The sequence below is a fragment of the Manis javanica genome, chromosome 4 (assembly GCF_040802235.1).
Source record: "Manis javanica isolate MJ-LG chromosome 4, MJ_LKY, whole genome shotgun sequence".
NCBI classification, from domain to species: Eukaryota; Metazoa; Chordata; class Mammalia; order Pholidota; family Manidae; genus Manis; species Manis javanica.
This window is the reverse complement of record NC_133159.1, coordinates 2,191,103-2,212,630: the sequence shown is the minus strand read 5'-3', so window position 1 is coordinate 2,212,630 and position 21,528 is coordinate 2,191,103. Positions and strand designations below refer to the sequence as shown.

Below are 21,528 nucleotides of genomic sequence, written 5' to 3'. Positions count from 1 at the left end.
TCACTGGGACCCACCCCCACAGATCATGCCCTTCCTGAATGTGGGAGGGGAGGCTGCCAGGCTACTTGACAGGGTCCTGTCCCGTGCTCTTCCTGCTCTCCAGGGCACGAGTTCTGGGGGATGTGACCCCAGGCACACTCAGGTCCAGCTGGGGCAGTGCGTGGGGGAGACGTTCACATGGAGGTGGCGAAGGCCTCTTTTCCACAGAAAGGGGACACTGCAGCCGGCCAGGTTGGTGCACCTGGCTCTCCATCTTGAGACGTGCTGGGCCTTGGGGCACGCAGGATGTGACTGGCCAGGTCCAGGCTGGACCTGTGTCAGCCTCTGCCCTCCACTGGTACCCTCGGGGTCTGCCCCACACCTGGGGAGGTGTGTGTGAGCACCTGTGGACATTGCCTGTAGTGGCCCCACCATCTGCCTCTGTACTGCCTCTCCAGCTATGCTCCAGCCTTGCCCCTGGCCCGTCCCATCTGCCCAGGCCAGCAGCAGACCTGCTGCCCAGGAGCTGCTCAGGGAGTGTGGCCTTGGAGGCTGCAGGGCGTCTCGGAAGCCAGACCCTCGGGAGGGCACCCCTCTCTTTGCCCCATGTCCTTGCCCAGCTCCCAGCTGAGGCTGCACCAGGCCCTGGGGAGTCCAGGTCCCGCACCTTTGCAGACTGTTGACCTCTTGGAGTCCCCGGTGCCCTGCAGCCCAGCTGCTGGACCAGTGCCTCTGCCCACCTCCCCACAGCTCCCTCCTGTCAGTCCTGTCATGGCAGGGACGGACTCCCCGCAAGTATGGCCATTCAAGGGAGGGAGGCAGGTCCCTTAGGAGACAGGGGCTGAGGCCGAGAGACCTGGCCAGCCGGAGCAGACCCTTTGCCCAGACCCCACAGCAGGCCCCTGCTGGTTCAGCTTGCTGCATGGACACCCTAGCCCAGCACAGTCGGGCCCGCTGGGCTCACTCTTTGAGGTCGGAGCTGGGGGTGGCATGGGCGGCTCGGCCCCACCTCACATCCACCTGGCCTGGGGAAGGCTGGCCCTGTGGGGTCTCTGTCCCTCCCTGCCAGCTTGGTCTCGGACACCGGGGACTTGCCATGTGGCCTCTGATCTCAGGACCAGAAGGTTAGAACTGTCTCTCCCATCCTGAGGGCAGGACCGCTTTCCTAAGACGTTTCTGGCACGTCTGCAGGCCTGAGACACAGGTTTGCCGTTGGTGAGGATGAGCACACACCTGCCCTCGGGGCCCAGCAGGGAGGAGGCACACGCCAAGGCCCAGGGCCACGTGGGAGGGGCACAGACTCCCTCCCACCCTATGCAGATGCCCTCCTTTGGGGCTCACATTGGGCAGGTGCCGGGAGGATCCTGGGAAGAGACTGCCATCCTTCCTTCAACAGACATTTAATGACCGCCTTCATGCACAGGTGGAGCAGCCGCTGGGGCCTCCCAGTGAGGTGGGCAGTCCAGGGAGAGCCACGGCAGTTACTTGGGGGAGGGCATGGTGGTGGGCCTGGGACTAGGGTCAAGGCCCTGCTCCCTGCCACAGCTGGGAAATGACCTCCAAGTTGGGGTCTCAGCCCCGGGGAGGGTGGGCAGCGTGACAGCTCTTCAGGGCCATCCTTGCCCAGCAGCAGTCAGAAAGGGTCAGAGACAGCAGAGGGGCACAGTATTCACCCAGGGAAGGCCCTTGTGGGGGGAGTGTTGTCTGGGGCAGTGGCGGCCCTGGGGGGCTCCGGGTTGTGGGCCTGGCCTGTGTGTCCGTCAGCCCTGCTCAGGCCCATCTCCTGGACCAGTGCCTCTGCCCACCTCCCCACAGCTCCCGCCCATTAGTCCTGATGGCCGGGACGGACTCCCTCCCCGCAAGTACGGCCATTGGAGGGAGGCAGGTCCCTTAGGAGAGAGGCGCTGAGGCCGAGAGACCTGGGCCAGCCGGGGCAGACCCTTTGCCGGGAACCCCACAGCAGGCCCCTGCTGGTTCAGCTTGCTGCCTGGACACCCGGGCCCAGCACAGCCGGGCCCGCCAGGCTCACGCCTTGAGGTCGGAGCCGGGGGTGGCATGGGCGGCTCGGCCCCACCCCACATACGCCCTTGGTGGCTGGCTGCTTGTGCTGGGTATGTGTGCGCGGGTCCTCCACCTGCGCCCACATGTGGGCCTGCAACAGCTGTCGGGGGGTGGGGGGTGTATTGGGGAGGACTTGTGTAGGGGGGGTCCAGGTGTGGGAGGGGGTGCTCGTACTAGGGGGGCCCCTCGGAGCCCCCTACCCCAGGTGCAGAGCCAGTCCCGGGGGGGTGCAGGGCAGTGGTCACTTGCACTTGTGCACGTAGTAGCCGGTGACATAGCCCAGGATGAAGATGACCCAGAAGAGGGCCACTCCACCCAGCACCTTCATGGCGATGCCGCATGTGCCCGAGCACAGCTTCTGGGAGACCCTAGGACAAGAGTTACAGGCACCTGAGCTCCAGGTGGGCCCCCAGGGGACTGGGCGGGAGGAGGGGCTGGGCTGGGCTGGGGAGGAGGGTGAGTGGGCCCCAGAGGCGGGCAGCCTGGTGCTCTGCTTGCCTTGGGAGACAGCCAAGCAGGGTAGATGCAGGCAGGTGTGCGGGGCCCTGGTTTGCCAAGATGCCGGGGGTGGGCACCCAGCCGCTGAAACCGTGTGGGCTGTGCACCCATGGAGCCCGCACAGGGCTCCTCCTCTGCAGCCCTCACCTCTTCCACCTCGAAGCCTCCTCTGTGCTGGACACGGCCACCACGCTGACCTCGTCCTGGCTGCTGGGGTCCCACTTGCTGTACGGGACGCTGCTCTCCTGGGGCTGCATGCTGGAAGGCTGCGGGCTTCAGGGGTGGGGAGGCGACATGGGTGCTCAGGGCTCTGACTTCACAGGAAAGCAGAGCCATGTGGGCGTGGCTGCAAGTTCTGTGTGGGGCTGCTTTTAGGGCCAGGGTCAGCCTGGGGGCACAGTTGCAGGCAGGGTGGGGGCACTAAGGTGGGCTGGCTCCTTTACCTGCATACTCTTATCTGCCTTACTAGGCGACCTAGATGCAGAGCAGCTAAGCCACTAGCCTAGGGTCACGAGGAAGGCACAGACAAAGCGGGAGTTCTAACCCAGGCAGGCTGCAAGCTGGCCAAACCCTGCCCTCAGGAATGTGAGGCCACATTCCCGCCCGACCTGCAGCCTGGGGAGCTGCTGCAGAGACAGGACACCAGGCCCCGGAGCCTGACGGTCGCCTGCCTTCCCTCCCTCCCGACTCCTGAGAGGTCAGGCTCGTCCGGAGGTCAGGCTCGTCCGGAGGCTGAGAAGGAAAGGGCCGGGGCGGGGCGGTGGGCCTGAGGGCAGCAGCTGATACAGTCTCTCCTGGCAGCAGGGCCGCTGTCCGTGGGAGAAGCAGGGGATTGGGGGGTCGCCTGGGCCTGCTCGGGATCCAAGAGCTGGGGGAGGCAGGCAGTGCCAGCCCCCCCACTTCTAGAAGACTTTGCTCAGCTCCCATCTTCCAGGTTATTGTGGCCAGAGGCTTAAAGGCACAAGGGGCTCTTAACGGCACCATGCCAACCCAGAAACTCACGAAACCAGGCAGATCCCAAAGCCTTGATGTGCCTCGGTGCTTGCCTTTCCCTGAAAAGCCAGAATGGGGGGTAGGAAGGAAGGGGGCCTGTCTCAAGGCCACAAACCTTGTCTCTTTGGTGCGAGCCCTTGTTCTACGGCAGCCTTTCAGGGTGTTCTCAGACCTGGGGGAGGCCTGTTGAGTGTGGCTTCTGCTTTCTCAGGGTATGTCTGGGAGAGGGGCTATGGGCCAGCTATGTCAGCTGCCTCCCGAAGCCCAAATCCCCATCTTGTTCCAGGCAGCAATGTGCCAGCCCCAGGTGACAGCCATGGGTTAAAACAAGCTTAATACCCTGGTCCCTGCTTTCCCGTGTCACTCAGGTGTGGGCACAGTGCTGTAGTGCAGCAGGAGCAAGGGAGGGAGGGTGTTGCTCTCATGAAGGAAATAGCCACTTCCTTCTCTCCCTCCTGCCTTGATGTGATAGCTGGAGCTGCAGCAGCCATCCTGCAACTGAGTATCCATGCAACTCCAGCCCTCTTTGCAGTGAGCCTCTGAATCCACAGCAACTGCTTACAGGTTGAGAAGAGTCGCCCCTGATCTGTTCCAGCCTGGGGCTGCGGGTCTGGCAGGGGCACGCGTGGAGCCCTGGCGGCCTCGGGACAGCTGGGTGTGTGTGTGGATGTAAAGTCTTTGGCGCACGCGGGCTCTGCATATCTTAGGCCCCTTGGCCCACAAAGCACCTCCCAGGAGGCCACAACTTACGAAAGAAGAGCCCTGGCGTGGGAGCCGAAGCCTCTGGGACCCAGGAAGCCGCTCAGAACCTGCCAGCAGATCTCACGCCTCCGAGCCCAAAGGCCGAAGAGGGGCCGCCGATGCCTCCAAAGTCAAATATACGGAGAGAAAATAAAGGTAAAGAGGTGTGGCGCACATCGGCCGGGAAGGGAAAAGGGGCTTGGAGTGTCTGGACGCAGGTGGCCACCAGGAGCGAGGGGGCAGTTCCCGGGCAGACCTCCGCGGGCCCTTTCCGTGCCCCCAACCCTTCACCGCGGCAATTCCACCCTCCCGGGCCGGCCGCTCGCAGGAGGCCCACCTCCTCGCTCCGGCTTACAACGTTTAGGGACACCCCTACCCGGCTCACCTGGCGCCTGCGCCCCGGGCCGCGCCACGCGGAAGAGTCCCGGGCCCGGCGGGGCGGGGCGGGGCGGGGGGCAGGGGCGGGGCGAGTGGAGGGGCGGGCTTCCCCCGGCTTTCAGGACCGCGCCACGGAGGAGGCTCTTGCTGCAGGGAGGAGGGGGCGAGGGGCTGCAGAGCGCGCCGCCCCCCAGGGCCCAGACGAGGCAGGATCTAGGCCCTACCCACTGCTCACCCCGCGCTGGCGCCCCGTGCTCCCCAGAGGCCCGCCGGGACCCAGCTCCAGTGCTGAAGCGGGGCTTCGGGAGCCCGGGCTCGCCTGGGTCTGGAGGGAGAGGGGAGGTGCTCATCCCGGATTCCCTGCGGCCTGCACGCAGTCCCCTCGCGCTGTCCTTCCACCCGCCCCAGGGCCCTGAGCGAGCCCGGGGCCCCCACCCAGCGAGGACCGCTGCACTAAGAACGAATGCGGGGACAGGTGTGGCTGGAGAGCAAAGAGAAGGCGCCGTCCAGGTTCCCTCGTGCAGCATGTGTGCGCGCCCAAGGCCTCCGACGCACCGGACACGGACGGGAGCCACGGGCGCAGCGCGCCTGTCCCGTAGCTTTCTCTCCGGGAGCGGCGATGGAGCAGGAGTCCGCCGCCCTCCCCTTCCTTGCAGAAGGGTCGCCCCGTCAAGGGCCCTGGGCTAAGGGAGGCCCTACAGGAGGAGTCACATCTACAGCAAGACCCGTGTGGGGTCTGACCCGATGCAGGGACCGCGCGCCCAGTCTCAGGGCTCCTAAGCCTGGGACCGCTGGAGAGGACCCTTGCTACTGTGGGGTCTCCCAGGGAGCCAGGGGTACAGGCTGCGGTGCTAACCCCCAGTGAGTGAGTTGTGGAATGGGGGATGTCTCTGGTCCTGGGGGAAAGAAAGCTGAGGCCAAGGTGGGCAACGAGGTTTTAATTCTGAGAGGGAGAAGGTGGGGCTCCCAGGGGCAGCTCCTCTGCTGGGACGGTGGCCGCCTGGGGTCCCGGCCCCACCTACTTGGAGACCGCCTTCTTGGATTTGCTGGGCGAGGGTGAGACCTCTGACTGGTGCAGGGGCGGCAGCGGGACACCTTTCTGTTTCAGCTGACTGTAGTAGTCCGCCCTCTCTGAGATGATCCTCTAGGAAAGAACACCGGGTCTGCCCAGTGCCTGCTGGCTGCCTGGACCCATCCCTGCCCGCCTGCCCCCAGGGCTCGCTGCAGCAGTGGTGTGCTGGGGACACCCACAGTGGGCTCTGAGCAGGGGCACTGGCGGGCAGCATTCCCCCCATGGCTGAGCAAGCCACAGGACTCGGGGCTGGGAACGGGGGCCCACCACCACTTCTGGGTCAGCTGGCCCTGGAGCAGGTGCTAAATCTACTGCATCAGGTCTCTGGGAAGGGCCCAGACTCAGACCCCTCAGGGGCCATCAGGTCTGTCCTTATGTCCCTCTGTCCTGCACCCGGGGATGTTGTCCCATGCCCTCCATAACTTCTGTCTCTTACTGGCAAGGAGAGAGCTTCTTGCTGGTACTGGGGGTACCCATAACTCTTCTCCCCAGCCCCCTCCAGACCCCTCTCTCCTGTCCTCTCACGCCCCCTCTCCCCCAAAAACGACAGCAGCCAGCCTGCAGAGACCTGTTCCCAGGTCCTTTGCAGGGTCCCCCTATCCCTTAAGGACTGTTGCCACCCAACAGGAGCACCACCGGCCAGATCCCCCACTTCACAGAGGAAATGACACATGGTGCCAGAAGGTCACAGGCACCTTCTGGTGCAGAAAGGCTGTGCTGTCATGGAGGCCTGGGATTGGGCAAAGAGCAGTCCCTGGTGAGAAGCGCCCCCCACACGGAGCACAGGCACTGGGCAGTCAGGGCCTCTGCTCCCCACAAGGCCTGGGAGGCAGACACACCCTCTCCTATGTGCAGAGGGAAGCTCCGTGGCTCAGTGAAAGTCAAGCGGCTCGGCCACAGCTCCCGGCCCGGGGTGTTGACTCGCTCCTGCTGGCCCAAAGCCTGCAGGATTTGTCTACCACCCTCCCTCTGAAGCCTCCGCTTGGGGTTGGCAAGGACCTGCGTGGGGAGGTCTCACTGAGGTGCTAACAGGCATCCCCAGGAGGCTGAGCTCGCGGAGCCTGGGGAGGGTTCCTGCTGCCGAGTGTCCCCCGCAGTGGTCCTGCCTCCAGCCTGCTGCACCCAGGCACGGGCACTGCCTCTTCTGCCCCCTGACTGTGAGCGGCCCCTTCACACTGCTACCCCTTCAGGAGAGCCGTTGCCCTCTGCCCGAGCAGAGAGAAAGGGTGACCCCAGGCCCCGAATGGGGCCCCAGCATCCCATCCGACTTTCTCCTTTGCCTGCACTGCAGAGCTCCAACTGTGGCCTGGGTTGAAGAGGCGGCCGAGCGTGGATTTACCTGCAAGGCTTCCAGGATGTCATTGTCGGAGACCTCGGTGGCCAAGGACTTGATCCCTGTGGTGCTGAAGGTGGCCTGCATGGTCTTGTTTCTTAGTCTTTCCAGCTGGGAGCAAAGGGGAAATTTCCGTCTGGCCTTTGCCAGAGTGAGGAGGCCCACACGATGCCCGCCTCCCGATAAAGTCTCACAGAAGGCAGATCTGTCCTCACTTTACGTGGAACTGGAAACAGTAAGAGAAGTGGACATGGTGGCCTGCCTGCAAGCTAGAAGGCAGGGAGTCAAAAGCCAGGCCCAATGACCTGCTGCTGAAGCCCGAAGGCTCTCCGCCACACTGACTTGCTTTCTGACTGACAAAGTAAGACCTGCACCTGGTAAACAAACTCACAAACAGCACAGGAGCTCGGACACCCCGTGCCGTCCTCCGTCCTTCCAGGAGAACAGGGTCTCCAGGCCTCTGGGAGGCGCCCTGCAGCCTGACGCCCGCACGCTCACCCTCGGGGGTCACTGAGACACCGGGAAGTTCCGCCTGCTGTGTGCGGGCCCTCCCTCCTTTTCTCAGGAGAGTCGAGGCCCCCACGCTGTGCACATCTGCATAAACCTGCCACTGACAGGAGGCGACCAGGTGGGCCAGTTGTCTAGCCTTGTGCTGCCATCGGCGTCCTTGCCCACGTTCAGGGCGTCACCCCAGAGGAGCTGATCGTGCCTCCCTGGAACTCTGGAATGCACCCCTCCCGTCTGTCCCCAGAAGCCCTCAGGGCTCCGAAGGTATGATGATGAGTTCAGAGCCAGCTCCATGTGCACAGTGCCCCGAAGTCCCAAGGGTGCAGACGAGCCAAGTGACACGCAGACTGAAGCGCCTTGGCATTGCCCAGAGGGTGGCAGGTGTGTCTGCCTGGCTTGGGACAGGGCAAAGTGACACTGGGGTTGCTCTGAGCCCCTGGATCTCGAGCGGGAAGGGGGCTTCCTTTGCTTCTGTCCAGCACGCACTGGTGCCAGCTCTGTGCCAGGCTGTCTATGTGCAGGGGTCCCTGAGGGAGTGGGGACCCGCCCTCCAGACAGCGATGGGGTGGCGGTCGCCTGGGGTGTCCAGCCTCAGTGCCCCACACCCGGTCTGTCTCTGATGTCCCATCAGCCATGGCACTACCTCCTGCCCACCCCACGCCCAGCTGAGGCTCTTTCTCAGCGCAGCACTCCAGGCTCTACCAAACGGGAGGAGCGGGCGCGTGAAGTGACACCCATACACCACAGCCGTCTAACATCTAGCTGGGAGTCCTGCTGGGTCAGGAACAGCGCTACAGAACACGGCAGGTGAGGAGGCCTCCGTGAGGCCAGCCGGCCAGCAGGAGGCCACCCCAAGTGGAAGGGGAGCAACGTGGCTGCAACAGGCCCTGCTGGTGGGCAGTGGGCACGTGGAGAAATGTTACTTCCGAGGGCTGCGTGCTCTGGGGCCTTTACCTTTGCTGGTGTTTGGGGTCCTAAGTCAGTCTGACTCTTGCCTGACCCTCCTCTCTCCCTGGTGCGGCCCCTCACAGCAGGCACACCCGGCCTCCCTCTGGGCCTTTGCTCAAATCTCTATGAGCCTCACACTGGGGTCCTGCTCTCCAAACCCCAGCACCGCATCCGTGCAGTCAGGGCTCGGCGGTGACACGCCCTCCTGCTGCAGGCTCCTTCTCTAGGAGGTGAGGGCCCTGGAAGCCTGTCAGCAGGCCCAGAGGCTTCAACAAACTGCGTAGGATGGTGCCTGACCCACAGCAGTTATAAATAGGTGGCATTATCACTTCTCTCCCACCTCTCAGCCTCCTCCCTGGCTGGCCTTCCAGATCTTGGGCCCCTTCACGACCCAGCCCAGGGCACACTCCCTGTGAACAGTGCTGGCGAGGCCGCCCTGCCCACCGGCTGTGGCTGACAGAAGTGTCCTGTCCCCCTGCACCCTTGCTGCCTCCTCCAGCGTTTCTGGGGCACCAACCCCATGCCAGTGGAGCCGGGTCAGAGGGGAAATGGGCCCCTCGGGGCTTGGTCTGCCGCAGTGGGAGCGGGCGCTGGTGTACCCGGGACTGGGCGCTCGCCAGGGCCACGCGGGCCTGCTGCTCCCCCTGCTGAATCATCTCGATCCTGTTCTGCATCTCCTCCTGCAGCTGCTTGTGTCTCTGCAGGTGGTTCTGGCTCTGGTTCAGCTGGGCCTGCAGCTGGCTGACCTTAGCCTTGAACTCCAAGGTGGTGCACTCCTGCCTGGCGAGCTCTCTCTCCAGCTCCAACACTCGCTGGGAGCAGTGGGGGAGAACAGAGCGCTGGACCCTCCGCCCTGACCGCCCGCGCCTCCACCCTCCTTCCCCAACAGCAGGCATTCCCCCCACCGGCTCTTCCCGTCACATCTGGACCCAGCAGTGGCTAGGGGCCTCTGTGCGCACATGTGCCCTCCTGAGATGGCTGGAAAGGGGTGCTGTCTAAATAAGCAGCCCCAACTGGCTGAGAAGAGGCCGGCCATTCAGCCACCCGGCGGTCACCTGCCGGAGCAGAAGGTTGTCCTTCTCGATGGTCCCCAGCAGCTCCTCGTGCTTCTTGTCCTCCCGGATGTTGGAGAACTGCAAGACAGGCGGGGTCGGTCAGGGGGCTCCAGGCAGGAGAGCAGATGGCACCCTCGCGCCTGACTGCACCCGCCCCCGAACCTCGGTAGCCGGGTTTGTGCTGGGGAGAGGGGGAGTGGCGGGCGATCGCCAGGACCCCTGGGGAAGCAAGAGGCGGAGCCAGGGGGCCGGTGGGGAAGGTTGAGAACACGCCGAGTTCACATGTCAGCGTCCCTAACGCCTCAGAAACTGGTGTTGCGGTTCTTCTGGACGTGGGAGCGACAAGAAGAGGGTCACCTGAATGTGCTTCTGGAGACCAAGAGCCGCCAGACCCTTCCCAGCCCTGAGCTGCCAGTGGCTGACCAGCTTTCCGCCTGGCAGGAGGCTGGACGTCGGGCTCTGGCGTGGGAGGTGCCAGGCACCACCAAGTGTGGAGACCCCAGCCTCCTTCCCACTTGTCTCCTGGAACCCCGGCAGCCAGGCCTGCACCTGCTCTCTGAGACTCCAAGGGCACCCGGCCGCACCAAGAGGAAAGGCCCAGCGAGTCCACCTTTGACCTCGCGGTGGTGGGGCCTGGGTGCGTCCTCTGCCATGAAGCGACACTATCACCCACTGCTCGGATAAGAAGTGGACTGGCTCTTCCGTGGGAGCCGGTGTCCTGGAAGCAGGGTCCCAGCATGAATGGCAGACCCCAACGAGCCTCCAGAAGGAACTTGTGGGAAACAGAAATGGCACAGAAAGTTAAAAACAACCACTCTCATTCATGCTCTTGTGGAGGTAGGAAAAGGTGCAGTCGTGAATCAAAGAAAGAAAAAGAACATTCTGAGAGCAAAAGAGACCTTGGAATCGCAACAGAATTAAAGCTGACGAGGGTGGCCGCTGGTGAGGTTAAGGGGATGCGGGAGGGGGACAGGAACACAAGGCGATGGAAAGTGGGAGGCTTCACAGAGGACGAGAAGAGGACCCGGCGGCAGGCCCGGCGGCTGCGGGACTGGGGCTCTGGAAGGAGAGTGTTCAGACGACAGAGGCGGGAAGAGAGATGCCTGGGTCAGAGGACCCATTTCCCATTAGCCGCCAAGAGCCAGGGCGATTAAGACAGACCCTCAATAAGACACAACACTGAAGTTTCAGAACACCTGGAACAAAAATAGGGTCTTAACAGCTTTCCAGAGAGGACCCAGCAGCCACCAAGACGGTGTTCAGGGTGGCTCTGCACTTCCCACCGGCAGCAGAATGGTCCTGGGGGACAGATTTCCCGGCAGTGGGAAAGCAGGCCGGGGGCAGCTTGGGCTCCCTGAGGGCAGCGGCTCCCTCGGTGGGATGGGGGATGGCAACCAGCCCTGGCTGCTGGGAGGGTGCAAGGGCGCGGCCACCTTTTCCGACATGGCCTGTAGCTGCTGCTTCCGCTCTCGAAGCTCCTTCTGCAGCATCTCATTCTCCATGTTGACCTTCTGCAGTTGGGATTCCTGGAAGTCCACTTGCCGCTGTAAGGACGTGATGGCTCCTGCGGGGGCAGCGGGCAAGGACCTCACGAGAGCAACGGGTGACGAGGCCAGGGCGCGACCCCTGAGGCTGCGGCTGAGACCCCGGCGCCCTCCCTCATGGAGCTGCCAGCTGGGGCACCCTGGCCTTGGCACCCACCTGTCGCCAGCGAGTATCTGGTCTGGGTGCTATCCAGCTCGAACTGGAACTCCCGGATCACCTGCTCGCACTCCTCCAGCTGGGCCATCAGCTCCTCCTCAAACGCCTCGTCCAGGGAGCACGTCCTTCTCCTGCCCGAGTCCTCGAGTTCCACCACCTCCTTCTCCTCCTCCAGCTCCACCACCTCCTGCCGCTGCTCCTCGAGCTCGGCCTCCTCCTGGCCCGCTGCGCCCTGAGTGCCCTCGTCCTCTGCCCTCTGGGCCTCTCCTTGCAGGCCCTCCTCTGCCTCGCCGCCGCCTCCAGCCACATCCTTGCCTCTGTCGGTCATGGCGTACTCCTCCTGCACCTGGGACGGCATGCTGGCAGGGTGGGGGCTCTGACACTCGTGGTGGGGCTGGGAGGAGGCAGGAAGCATGCTGGGCACAGCACCACCACGCCCACCCAGACCCCATCAGTGCAGCTGAGCCTCTGCAAGGGCAGGGCCACCGGATTAGGGCTGCAGGTGGGGCACAGAAGAGGTTGGGCAGCACCCTTTGAGAGGCAGAGGGTGCCCCACACCCGCTCCCAGCGCTGCAGCTCATCACGGTCTAAGGTTTTCAGGATGCTCAGCCTCCCCGGCAGCAGCTTAGACATGGGCTCAGAGGGCCGTTCCTGTAAGGGGCCTGCATGAGCCTCAGGGTTTCAGACGTGCTGCCAGACCTGCCCTCCTGCCAGGGGTACAGTGACCCAAAGATAGCAGCCCAGGGGACAGTGTGGTTTCTGGCACCCCCAGAGCAGCCTGGCAAGTGGCCTTGCAGTGGGGAGCCTGCTCACTTGGAAGAGTGGAAGGCCAGCCTCACACATGCCCAGAGCCCGTCACTGCCGCCCTGCCATTCACGCCTGCCAGCCTTTGAGAGGCCAGGGGACGGGAACCCAGGCTTCCAGGCCTCTCCAGACTCCCTGTGCCGCCGCCCACCGGCCCCCACTGGCCATGTCTGGGCAGCTGTCTCTGGAGGTGTCAGGGGAAATACCCGATCACCACTTCCTAGGGCCAGGTAGAGCTGCCCCAGGCCCTACCTGGACCTGCATGTCTCGGGGAGGGGCAGCAGTCCCCTCCCCACTTTCCAGGCAGGGACGCTGCACACCTGCAGCCTGAACAGGCCGGGCTGATCCAAGCCAGCACTGCCGCTAGACGGGGTCGGGGACCCCACCTGCAGGGGCCTGCCCTCCTCCAGGATTGAAGAGGTCCTGGCCCTCATCCTGCAGGTAAGGAAACGGAAAACAGTCCTGCCCCAAGGGGGTGAGCAAGTTGGCAGCAAAGTGCAGGGACCTGGAGGTCCAGCTCATGGCTCCTTTCCTGTACCCTGCGCCTGTCCACTCTCCTCTGGACTCTGCCTGTTGTCAGAACCCTGAGACCCAGTCCAAGCTCCCGAGAGGACCTGGCAACCTTCGTCCATGACCAGGCTGGCAGGGGATTTGACAGGGGCCTGAGGGTCACCAGGGGCCCTGGAAGCCCGGTCCGTGGCCCACACTCTGTGCTCACCCTCGTGCCCCGGCACACTGATGACTCTTGGTCTTCGCTTTTCAGGAGGTGTTTCAGCTGCTTCTTCAAGACCCCCCTCTCCCCCTGGAGTGCCAAGATCTCCTCATCCTTCTTCTGCACCTGCAGCTGCAGCTCAGAGAGGCGCTGGACTTCCTCCCCCAGCATGAGCAGACAGTGATCCTGGGCAGAAGACGGGGGCAGGCCCCATGTGCCATAGGGCCACACAGACCCTCCCCACTCCAGCTACCCCCATTTCTGCAAAACAGCAGCTCCATGGAATTCCAAACCCCAGACGCAGGCTTCCTTGCTACGACCACACCCTGCCTCAGGGCAAGTCCGAAATGGTGCCAGGGAGCTTCCTGGCAGCCTCCTCGTCAGGCTTGGTTGGCCCCAGGTTGGTCCCTGGTGGCTGGGGACACAAGTCTTCTGTGTGGCCCCACACCTAACCAGCAGCACCCAGAGCCACCCCGAGGGGCCTGTCAGGGAACCCTCTGCCCCTCAACCTTCCCTTCTCAGAATCTCACCACCCTCAGCTCTTCACAGTGAGAGACACAGTTAAGACGTTTTCAGAAACCATAATAAGTGCCACCAGCAGATCCGAACTTAGAGAAAGACTAAAGGGCATTCTTCAGGCAGGAGGGTGGTGTTCCAGACAATTCCAGGGAGAAACAATAACTAGAGAGGAAGTGTCTGGAAATAGAGGGCTGGACTTCCGCAGAGCCTGGGGGTTGAAGGACTCCAAAAGGAAGTTAGAAAATACTTGAAACTGAACAATAATAAACATTTGGACATCTCAAATCTTGTGGAGTGAAGCTAAAGCTGTGATTAAGAACAAATTCATAGCCTCAAAATGCATTGATGACTCTAAGCATCAATGTCAAGAACTCAGAAAAAGAGCATGGAGTGCAGAGCAGATATGGCGACATTCTAACATCCGGGAGACTGAAGGACAGGTGGAAATTATTCACAGTGAGTTAAGATAATCATGCAGAAATCACATCTCTTCACCCTGGATCTACATGTGCACGTATCCCAAGCCAGGCAGTGGTTACTGGGAAAGGGGCTCCTTTCCATGGGCCGCTGAGCTGGCACAACACCAGCTTGCTGCCTCGGGTGGCTCTCTTGCCTCCAGAGGAGAGGGGTGACCTCCAGAGCCCAGATGAAGGCAGAGGTGGGAGAGAGAGATCCCTACAGATACAGTTTGAGCTCCTGGAGGCAGCCAAGCCTGCAGTCCTTCCCCCGGCCTGTTCACATACAGAGCTGATAATTCCCCTCCCTGCTATTTGGATTAACAAGAGCCCTGCAGAGAACATCCTTTTACGTGTATCTACATGACTCTATTTAATTATACCCTCAGGTTGTTTCCCAAAATCCGTCAAAGGGCATCAACACTTCTAAAGTTGTGAAATCTGTCATAAAATGGAGAGGCAGGAGTTTCAGGAATAAAGGTAAAGTGAGCACTCACAGACCCACTCTCAGGACTCCTCAAGTCTCCGTAGTGGACCCACCAACCACCCAACATTTTGTGTCCCTCATTTTCATGATTGTCATTAAAGCTTCACCAGCTTAAAAATCAAAACAACCAGAAGCTGATTCTAAGTCTTAATATTGATGAACTTGTAGCAAAACGGATGGAAAGAGAAAGAAGGCACAGGCCAGCCAGGTCAGGAGGGGAAAGAGGCTCTCTCCTGCAGGGTCTCCTGGGATATCAGGGCGCTGAGAAGGGACTTTATGCACTGGGTCAGGCTGATAAATTTGAGAATTTACATGAAATGGACACAAGCCTAAGAAAACATAGCTTACCAAAGCGGAAACAGGAGGGAGAAGAAAATCTGAATGCCTTAAAGCGGGGTGGGGCGGGGCGGGGGCCGGGACAAGCATCATGAGTGACTTTTCTTGCTTATGAAAAGTGCCAAGATATAAACAGTATAGTAAGAACAGGAGGGACTCCATCCTGAGGCTAAGTTTCTATTTTAAAAAGCAGGGAGTTAGGAGGTTGAGATTCCTAACATACTCTTTGGTAATCCGCCAACAACCCATTTTAAGGCGGATCAAGCAGATTAGGGCATATCAACAAAGGGCTGATAAGCTCCCGGTGCGTGAGGGTAACCGCTATCTTGGAGAAGAACAGGATCCGTAAATTCCTTGTGTAAAATCAGGTTTATCTTACAGAATGTCTAGAGGACTGACTGTGGGTGGTCACGTGATGTCTCTCACCAAGAGGCATCAGGAGACCACATATCAAGCCTATGCTCCCCCACTGCCACCCACAGCCCTTTGGCCTCTGAGTGCACCTCCTCTCTGAGAGCGCCCCCTTTCTTCAAGTGTATACTTTTAGCTTTAAGTAAACACTTTTCTCAACTGGATTGCACTTTGTCTCTGCGCTCTTCCAGCAGTGAGCGTCTTTGTCACTTCGCTATTTCATTCACTTTTCCAGACTTAGGCACAAGTCTCCACTCTCTCTGTCCTACTTCAGACCAGTAGCGAAGGGCTGCCGAGAGCTCTGCTTTGGGCTCAAAGCTCCCGCCTCCTGGCGACCCCGATGAGATGGCAGCTGTACGATCACGCTCTCGACTAGTCTGCCTGAAAATCTCCTTTTTTGCCTTGAGGAAGTTCTTAAAACATAACTTCCCCCCACCCAGTGCTCTGCGGCTCCCCCAAGTCCTGGGGTGGTGGGGGCTCAGTGCCCACACTGTGCAGATTCAAGTGGACACTGGACACCAGGTGGCCCTGGCTTCAGGAGCTGGCAAAGGCTCTGCCCTAAGCTGAGCAGTTCGGTGGGCTTCCCTAAAGCCTCCCTGTGCCCTTCCCTGCAAGGCAGCTGCCATTTGCCGCTACTCTCGTTTTAAGGAACTCCTTCCTCTCCTATACTCACCCCGCCTGCTCCAGAATTCTCTCTCGTGGAGAGTCAAGAACCCTCCCCCATCCAGGTTGACGTTTCACCTGGGCACAGGGAGAGGCCTCCCCAGGGGCAGCTGCCCGGCAACAAAAGGAATTGAATTTGTTCTTTGAAAACCACCCCCTGTTAAGAAATCCCCAGGCACCCATGCCCTGCTCAGATGATGAATTCTTCAGAAGTTAACGAGATAACATCTATCTGATGCAAATTTTCCAGAGACTAGAAAAATAAGAAAAGGAAATGCTTTCTAACTTTTTTTGCTGTTGTTATGAGGCCAGAATAACTCTGACGCCAAATGCAAACAAAGGAATTATAAGATAGGTAAAATGACGGGCCAGTTTCCCTCACGAACATCCATGAAAGGAAATAACACCAAGAGGAATCAACTTGTAGGTAGATCTTTGCATATCACGTTGATTATTGCTATTTTTTTAGAACACTTTCTCCCAGGTGCAATTACTGGCTCAAAAGGGGTATGGATGAAGTTTGTGATACATGTGCCGAGGTCCATACCCGCTGAAACTGCCCCCCGCGGGGGTGAAGATGAGTGGGGCCAGAGAAGCCAAAGAAAGAGGCCTGGAGGTCCCTTCCCACATCTGGGAACCTGCTTGGCAGCTAGCTGGGTACCAGAACGAGGGCTGCGGGGCGGCGGGGCTGGAGCTGGGGCACTGGGGCCAGGATCTGTGCCCAGGGCTCCGGGCATGGTACCTTCTCATGGATGACGGATATGTACCAGGGCACCCGCCCCCTCAGGACCGGGCTCAGCGTCTGGGATTCACTCCTCTTCTGCAAGTAGTTGAACTCACAGGCACTCTTACTGAAGGGAAGGAGACGCCCTGTAAGAGCGGGGGCATCGGACGTCCTGTGCTGTATGACCCTGATGTCTGCTATGACAGCATCCCCCTTCCCAGACTCCCCTCAGGAACCACTCACTGACCTGTGGCCTCCTTCGTCCCCTGGCCCTTGCTACCAGCATCCAGCCTCACGCCCCTGCCCAGTGTGGGTGCTGAAGGAATAGAGGGAAGCATCGAAGCACCTTGGAGACTCCCAGAGCCTGGGAGTCAGGACAACAGAGTCACCCTATGCTGCCCTGTGCACCAGGTGGCCCTGGACACTTGGGGATTTCCTCAGATTCAGGCAAAGGAGACAATCAGGTGTGGAATTCACCTTTGGCCAAATGAAAGCAAGTATACTTGCCTGCAGGCACAGAGTGAACAGGTCTCTCTACTCAAGGAGGGATACATCCCTGGGGCCCTGTGCAAGGGACATAGGGCCAGGCTGGCAGTCCCAGGAAGGCAGCTCTGTGGGGCACATTTGGGTAGCCCTGGGGCAGCAGGAGCCCTGCAGGTACGGGCCGAGGCCCTCAGGGCTGGGGTGCCCAGGAGATGGCCCAAGGGGCGCTCCCCCAGTGCCCTGCAGGCCCCTCGCTCACCGTTGTCCTGGGTGTCCAAGCCCTGCGGGTTGGAAAGCAGGTCCCGGGTCACCTTCCAGCTCTCCACACCCACGCACAACTCCTCCTGCAAAGGGACGGTCCCGGCTGCCCCTGCAGGATGTTAAAGGTGCCAGCTGATGACAGCAGCCACATCCTCCCTGGACCTCTGGGCGGGGCCGCGCCTTCAGTTCTCTTCAAATGTTGTTAGTAGAATTAAAGGTGATTTTTCTCAGTGGGTGCATGGGACTGAGCCATGGTCCCACCAATGGTGAACCCGCCTGAAACAGACCCGGGCAGCGTCATCTCTATGAATCCGTACGTCCCCCTGGAGGGTGCCTGCACTCCCTCCTGAGCACATGGCCAAAGTCTCACAGAAGCCTCTCCACGAGGGCAGACCCGTTCCCACTAAACCATCACGAGGCGGAGGCACACACCCATGGGGGGCGTGTAGGCAGGATCCCTGCACCCAGGATGCTGTGCGGCGCCCCCCGCCCTGCCCAGAGACCTGCCGGCGACCTTCATGGTCCTGCAGCGTCAGCCGCTGCCCCAGGCCCCGGGCCTGTGAAGGGGAGCTTGGAGCCGAGACAGGTGGATGGGGTCTCTGCTTTTGCCTGGCTGCCGGCTGACATCCAGGAGCTGGCATGCATCATTAGCCAGGGGCACTGAGCCTCCATTTCACTGTCCAGAAGGAATCACGTGAGGGCAGATGCGACCGGCCCAGGGCTGGGGCTGGGAGGTCCAGGTGGACAGGATGCCTGACTTGACTGATTCTCCCCCAGTCACCGCTGAGCCCCTTAGCTGCCCTCTCTGGGCCTCATATTCTGTATACGAACAACATGGGGTCAGTCAAGGGCATCGTTAGGGCTCCTTCCAGGGGCGGGCTCCTAGTGCGTACCTTCGGCCTCTGGACCTCTTTTCCGAAGCTTCCAGAATTCCCACTCTTCTTCCTCTCCCCCGCCCCAACGCTACTGTGTCTTTGGGGCGCGTGGCAGTGGACGATGGAGGGTGCCTAGCCTCACCCCTTTCCTCTGCCCTCCCACCTCAGCTGCGCGCATCCCAGCCCCATCCCGCGTGCTCAGTGCGCTTCGGCAGCCGTCGGCCACCCCGGCGGACGTGTGAGGGGCGGTTTCCCCCCGGGGGCCCTCACCGCAGTGAGACATGGACGTGGCCCTGGTGCTGAACTGGGGGCAGCCAGGACGCAGGAGGAACGCTCTGCGCAGCCCCTCCGCTTCGGACACAAAGCTGGTGTCCCTGGGGCGGCTGCATTGCTTGAAGTGGTTCTGGTCGGGTGGGAAAGACACGGCAGCGGCTGAAGAAGCGGCGCTGGGCCCCGCTGTCCCGTGGGTGGGCCACCTCCTGGCGGCGGTCGGCCCCTCTGCCGGCCAGCGCGCACGTGGTGAGAGCCTCCCCGGCCCCCGCGTACCACCCTCTTGTAGTGGCGGCTGACGGCCTGGGCCGACTTGCTCAGGGAGCGCTGTTTGCTGTGCACTTTCCGCTCAGGGGGCCGCTCGTGCCGGCCGGCCATGCTCTGGAGGGCCATCAGGCCCCTGCCCATCTGGGTGGGCGCCAGACTGTGCTTCTCAGGCACACAGGCTCCCCTAGGCAACATCAGGACCGGGACGGGGTGGGGGGCAGAGGGCAAGGTCCACTGCCTGAATGGTGCTGTTCTCAACAGCCTCTTGGTTATGAGCAGGGGAAACACGGCCTCAAGCGTGGACCTGCCGCCTGGCACAGGCCAGGAGAAGTCCAGCCTCCAAGGTCCACGCTCCGTGGGATCCTGGGAGCAGTGTGCGCATCACAGATGTCTCCATAGAAACGGGGTGTGCCAGTAGTCTCAATTTTCTGCGACTCATCTTGACTTTCTGCTGGGGAGGGGATCCAGATGCTGCTCTGCCCCATCTCAGGATCTCACAAGCCGGGAGCAGAGGCCCGAGGCATTAGCAGCCCATTCTCCTGTTTTATTTTCCTATCCCCAGTATTTCACCTTCTCTTATTTAAAAACTGACACTGCGTCTACTTAAAAACTGACTACTAATATGTCTATTAGTAGACGTATACATATTTATTTGTCATGTCTTCCTCATGAGCCAACTCTTTTCTCTTTAGGAAAGGTCTCTGTCTTTTATAATATTTTTGGCCTTGAAGTCTATTTGATCTGATATTGACATAGCCACTCTTATATTCTTATGCTTACCATTTTAAGGTATATCATTCCCATCCATTCGTTTTCAACCTATTTGTGTCTTTATATTTAGAGTGTGTCTCTTAGAAACAGCATGGTTGTTTTAATTGGACTGTTCATTCCATTATTATTTAGTATATTATATCTTAGAGGTTGTTTCAGGTTTCACAATATACATCCTTAACTTCTCAGTCTAGTAGAGTTAATATTGCACCACTTTAGGTAAAATTTAGAAATCTTGCAACTCACTGGCTTGCTAACACCCACTCACCATATTTTGTGCTTTAGCTTGTCAAAAGTATTGCATCTACCCAGTTTATGTCTCAAAAGACAATGTTATAAATTTTTCTTTTAACAGTATTTCACAGAAATCAGGAGGAGAAATAGCCATTTGGATTTCCACATGTATTTCCCCCTTCAGCCCGGAAAACTTTATTGAGCATTTTTTGCAGTGCACATCTGTCAGCAGCAAATTCTCTTAGTTTTTCTTCACCTAGACAGGTGTTTATTTTGCCTTCCTTCTTGAAGGGTATTTTTGTGAGTTCAGAAGTATTGGTTGACAACTTTGTTTTCCTTTTAGCACCATAAAGATGTCGCCCTGCCTCTGGCCTCTACAACTCCTGATGAGAACTCTGCACTCATTCAGGTGGTGGTTCCCTGGGATATAATACTTAGTTTTTCTTGTGTGGGTTTCAAGATTTTTTTAATCTTTATTTTTGGTTTTCAGCAGTTTGACTCTGATATACCTTGGCATGACTTTCTTTGTATTGATCCTATTTGGGTTTTGTGAATTTCTTAAATCTACAAATGTATGTCCCCCACCAAATGGAGAAGTTTTCAGCCATTATTCCTTCAAATAATTTTTCAGCCCCATTCTCTCTTCTGCTTGGACCCTCCAGTTCCCCATACGTTACCCTTTCCAATATTGCCCCACAATCCCTGAGGTTCTGTTTCCTTTTTAAAAATCTTCTCTTCTTCAGATTAGAGAATTCCTATTGATCTTTCTCCAAGTTCATGGCTTCTTTCCTCTGTCCTTTTTATTCTGCTTTTAAATTCATCCCAGTGATTTAAATGTTTTTAGATATATTTTTCGGTTTTAAAGTTTCCTTTTGACTCTTTTTTATATTTGCTATTTATCAGCTGAGACTACCAATTGTCTCACTCATTATGAGAGTATTTGTTAACTAAGCATAGTTACAATAGCTGCTTTCTGCCACTGTCTGACAGTTCTAATACCAAGGTCATCTCAAGGTTGGCCTCCGTGGATTGTCTTTTCCCTTCAGAACCAGTCACATTTTCCTGACAGTAATTTTAGATTGTGTCTAAATTTTTTTTTTAATTTTTCTATTTTTTGTTTTCTCTCTCTCTGTTTATTCTTGTTTTAGATTGTGTCTACATTTTAGATTGGTACATTAGGAATGTTACATTGTGGAGACTCTCAGTTCTGCTATATTCCCCTCAAGAGTGCTGATGGTTTCACGTGAGCAGACAGTGCATGTGGCTAAACCAAAACTGCACTTCTGTCCTGCCTGCAGCGGGCAGCAGCTCACATCTCAGGGCGGAGGGCTCATGTCTGGGGGAGGTGGCAGGAGGGTCCCTCACGTAGGAGCTCCCTCCTCTTTTCGGAAACAGAGCAACTTGGGTCCATGTGGGAAACCTTTCCAGGGCAGTCTCATAGATGGATCTTCTACAAATCCACTGAAGACTGGGAACGGTGCCCAGTGGCAGGAGGGGCTGGTGGGAAGGTGCCCTCCTAGGGGCCAGCACAGATGGGCCCTGCAGAGGCAGGTGTTAGAACTGAATGTCTGTGTCCTCCTAAAATTCCTGCGTTGAAGCCCTGACCTCAGTGTGATGGTATTTGGAGGTGGGGCCTTTGGTAGGTGATTAGGTTTAGCTGAGGTCATGAGGGTGGGGCACTGTGTCTGGATTAATGCCCTTACAAGGGCAGGAAGACAGCTTTCTCTCTCTCCTGTGTTACACACTGAAGAAAGGCCGCAGGGGCACACAGTGAGAAGGTGGCAATCTATGAGCCAGGAGGCAGGATCCTCCCAGAAGCCAACCACACCAGCAGCCTGACCTGGGACCTCCAGGCTGCACACAGCTGTGAGAATAAACGTCTGTGGTCTAAGCCGCCCGTCTGTGGTATTTTGTTATGACAGCCCCAGGTGACTAAGACAAAGATCCCAGAGCACAGGAAAGTCACCAGAGCGGCTGCAGCTGCTGAGAT

The 21,528-nt window shown here is 59.1% G+C and overlaps 2 protein-coding genes and 1 long non-coding RNA gene across 5 annotated transcripts; 1 reads left to right on the top strand and 2 right to left on the bottom strand.

Moving 5' to 3' along the window:
- Positions 1–1,362: 1,362 nt before the first annotated feature.
- SMIM1 (small integral membrane protein 1 (Vel blood group)) lies at positions 1,363–4,417 on the bottom strand. The gene is made up of 3 exons (XM_036999790.2): positions 4,282–4,417; positions 2,686–2,811; positions 1,363–2,408 (listed from the first exon to the last, which is right to left on the bottom strand). Exons 2-3 carry the CDS (start codon positions 2,793–2,795, stop codon positions 2,282–2,284), a joined length of 237 nt encoding a protein of 78 aa, XP_036855685.1. The 5' UTR covers positions 2,796–2,811; positions 4,282–4,417; the 3' UTR covers positions 1,363–2,281.
- Positions 4,290–12,967, top strand: LOC140848796 (uncharacterized). Of its 2 annotated transcripts, XR_012129937.1 has the most exons (5): positions 4,290–4,428; positions 6,350–6,479; positions 7,014–7,943; positions 8,194–8,369; positions 12,834–12,967. It is a non-coding gene; the product is annotated as an uncharacterized lncRNA (long non-coding RNA). The 2 variants fall into 2 exon arrangements; XR_012129938.1 differs by lacking the exon at positions 6,350–6,479 and having other exon boundaries at positions 4,291–4,428.
- On the bottom strand, positions 5,541–18,832 carry CCDC27 (coiled-coil domain containing 27). Of its 2 annotated transcripts, XM_073233074.1 has the most exons (12): positions 18,543–18,832; positions 18,267–18,399; positions 17,120–17,230; positions 16,625–16,693; positions 16,396–16,523; positions 12,789–12,968; positions 11,267–11,660; positions 10,999–11,129; positions 9,566–9,643; positions 9,110–9,322; positions 7,062–7,166; positions 5,541–5,794 (listed from the first exon to the last, which is right to left on the bottom strand). In XM_073233074.1, the coding sequence occupies exons 1-12, from the start codon at positions 18,726–18,728 to the stop codon at positions 5,669–5,671; spliced, it is 1,854 nt and encodes a 617-aa protein (XP_073089175.1). In that variant the 5' UTR covers positions 18,729–18,832; the 3' UTR covers positions 5,541–5,668. The 2 variants fall into 2 exon arrangements, with proteins under 2 accessions (XP_073089175.1, XP_073089174.1); XM_073233073.1 differs by lacking the exons at positions 5,541–5,794; positions 7,062–7,166 and having other exon boundaries at positions 8,377–9,322.
- Between the last annotated feature and the right edge of the window lie 2,696 nt (positions 18,833–21,528).

Coding starts and splice junctions, on each gene's coding strand:
- SMIM1 (XM_036999790.2), bottom strand. CDS start 2,795: ATGCAGCCCCAGGAGAGCAGCGTCCCGTACAGCAAGTGGGACCCCAGC. Junction 2,409..2,685: donor GAGGCTTCGAGGTGGAAGAG/GTGAGGGCTGCA, acceptor CTCTTGTCCTAG/GGTCTCCCAGAAGCTGTGCT.
- CCDC27 (XM_073233073.1), bottom strand. CDS start 18,728: ATGTTGCCTAGGGGAGCCTGTGTGCCTGAGAAGCACAGTCTGGCGCCC. Junction 16,694..17,119: donor CTTGGACACCCAGGACAACG/GTGAGCGAGGGG, acceptor CTATTCCTTCAG/CACCCACACTGGGCAGGGGC. Junction 12,969..16,395: donor TATCCGTCATCCATGAGAAG/GTACCATGCCCG, acceptor TCTTCTGCCCAG/GATCACTGTCTGCTCATGCT.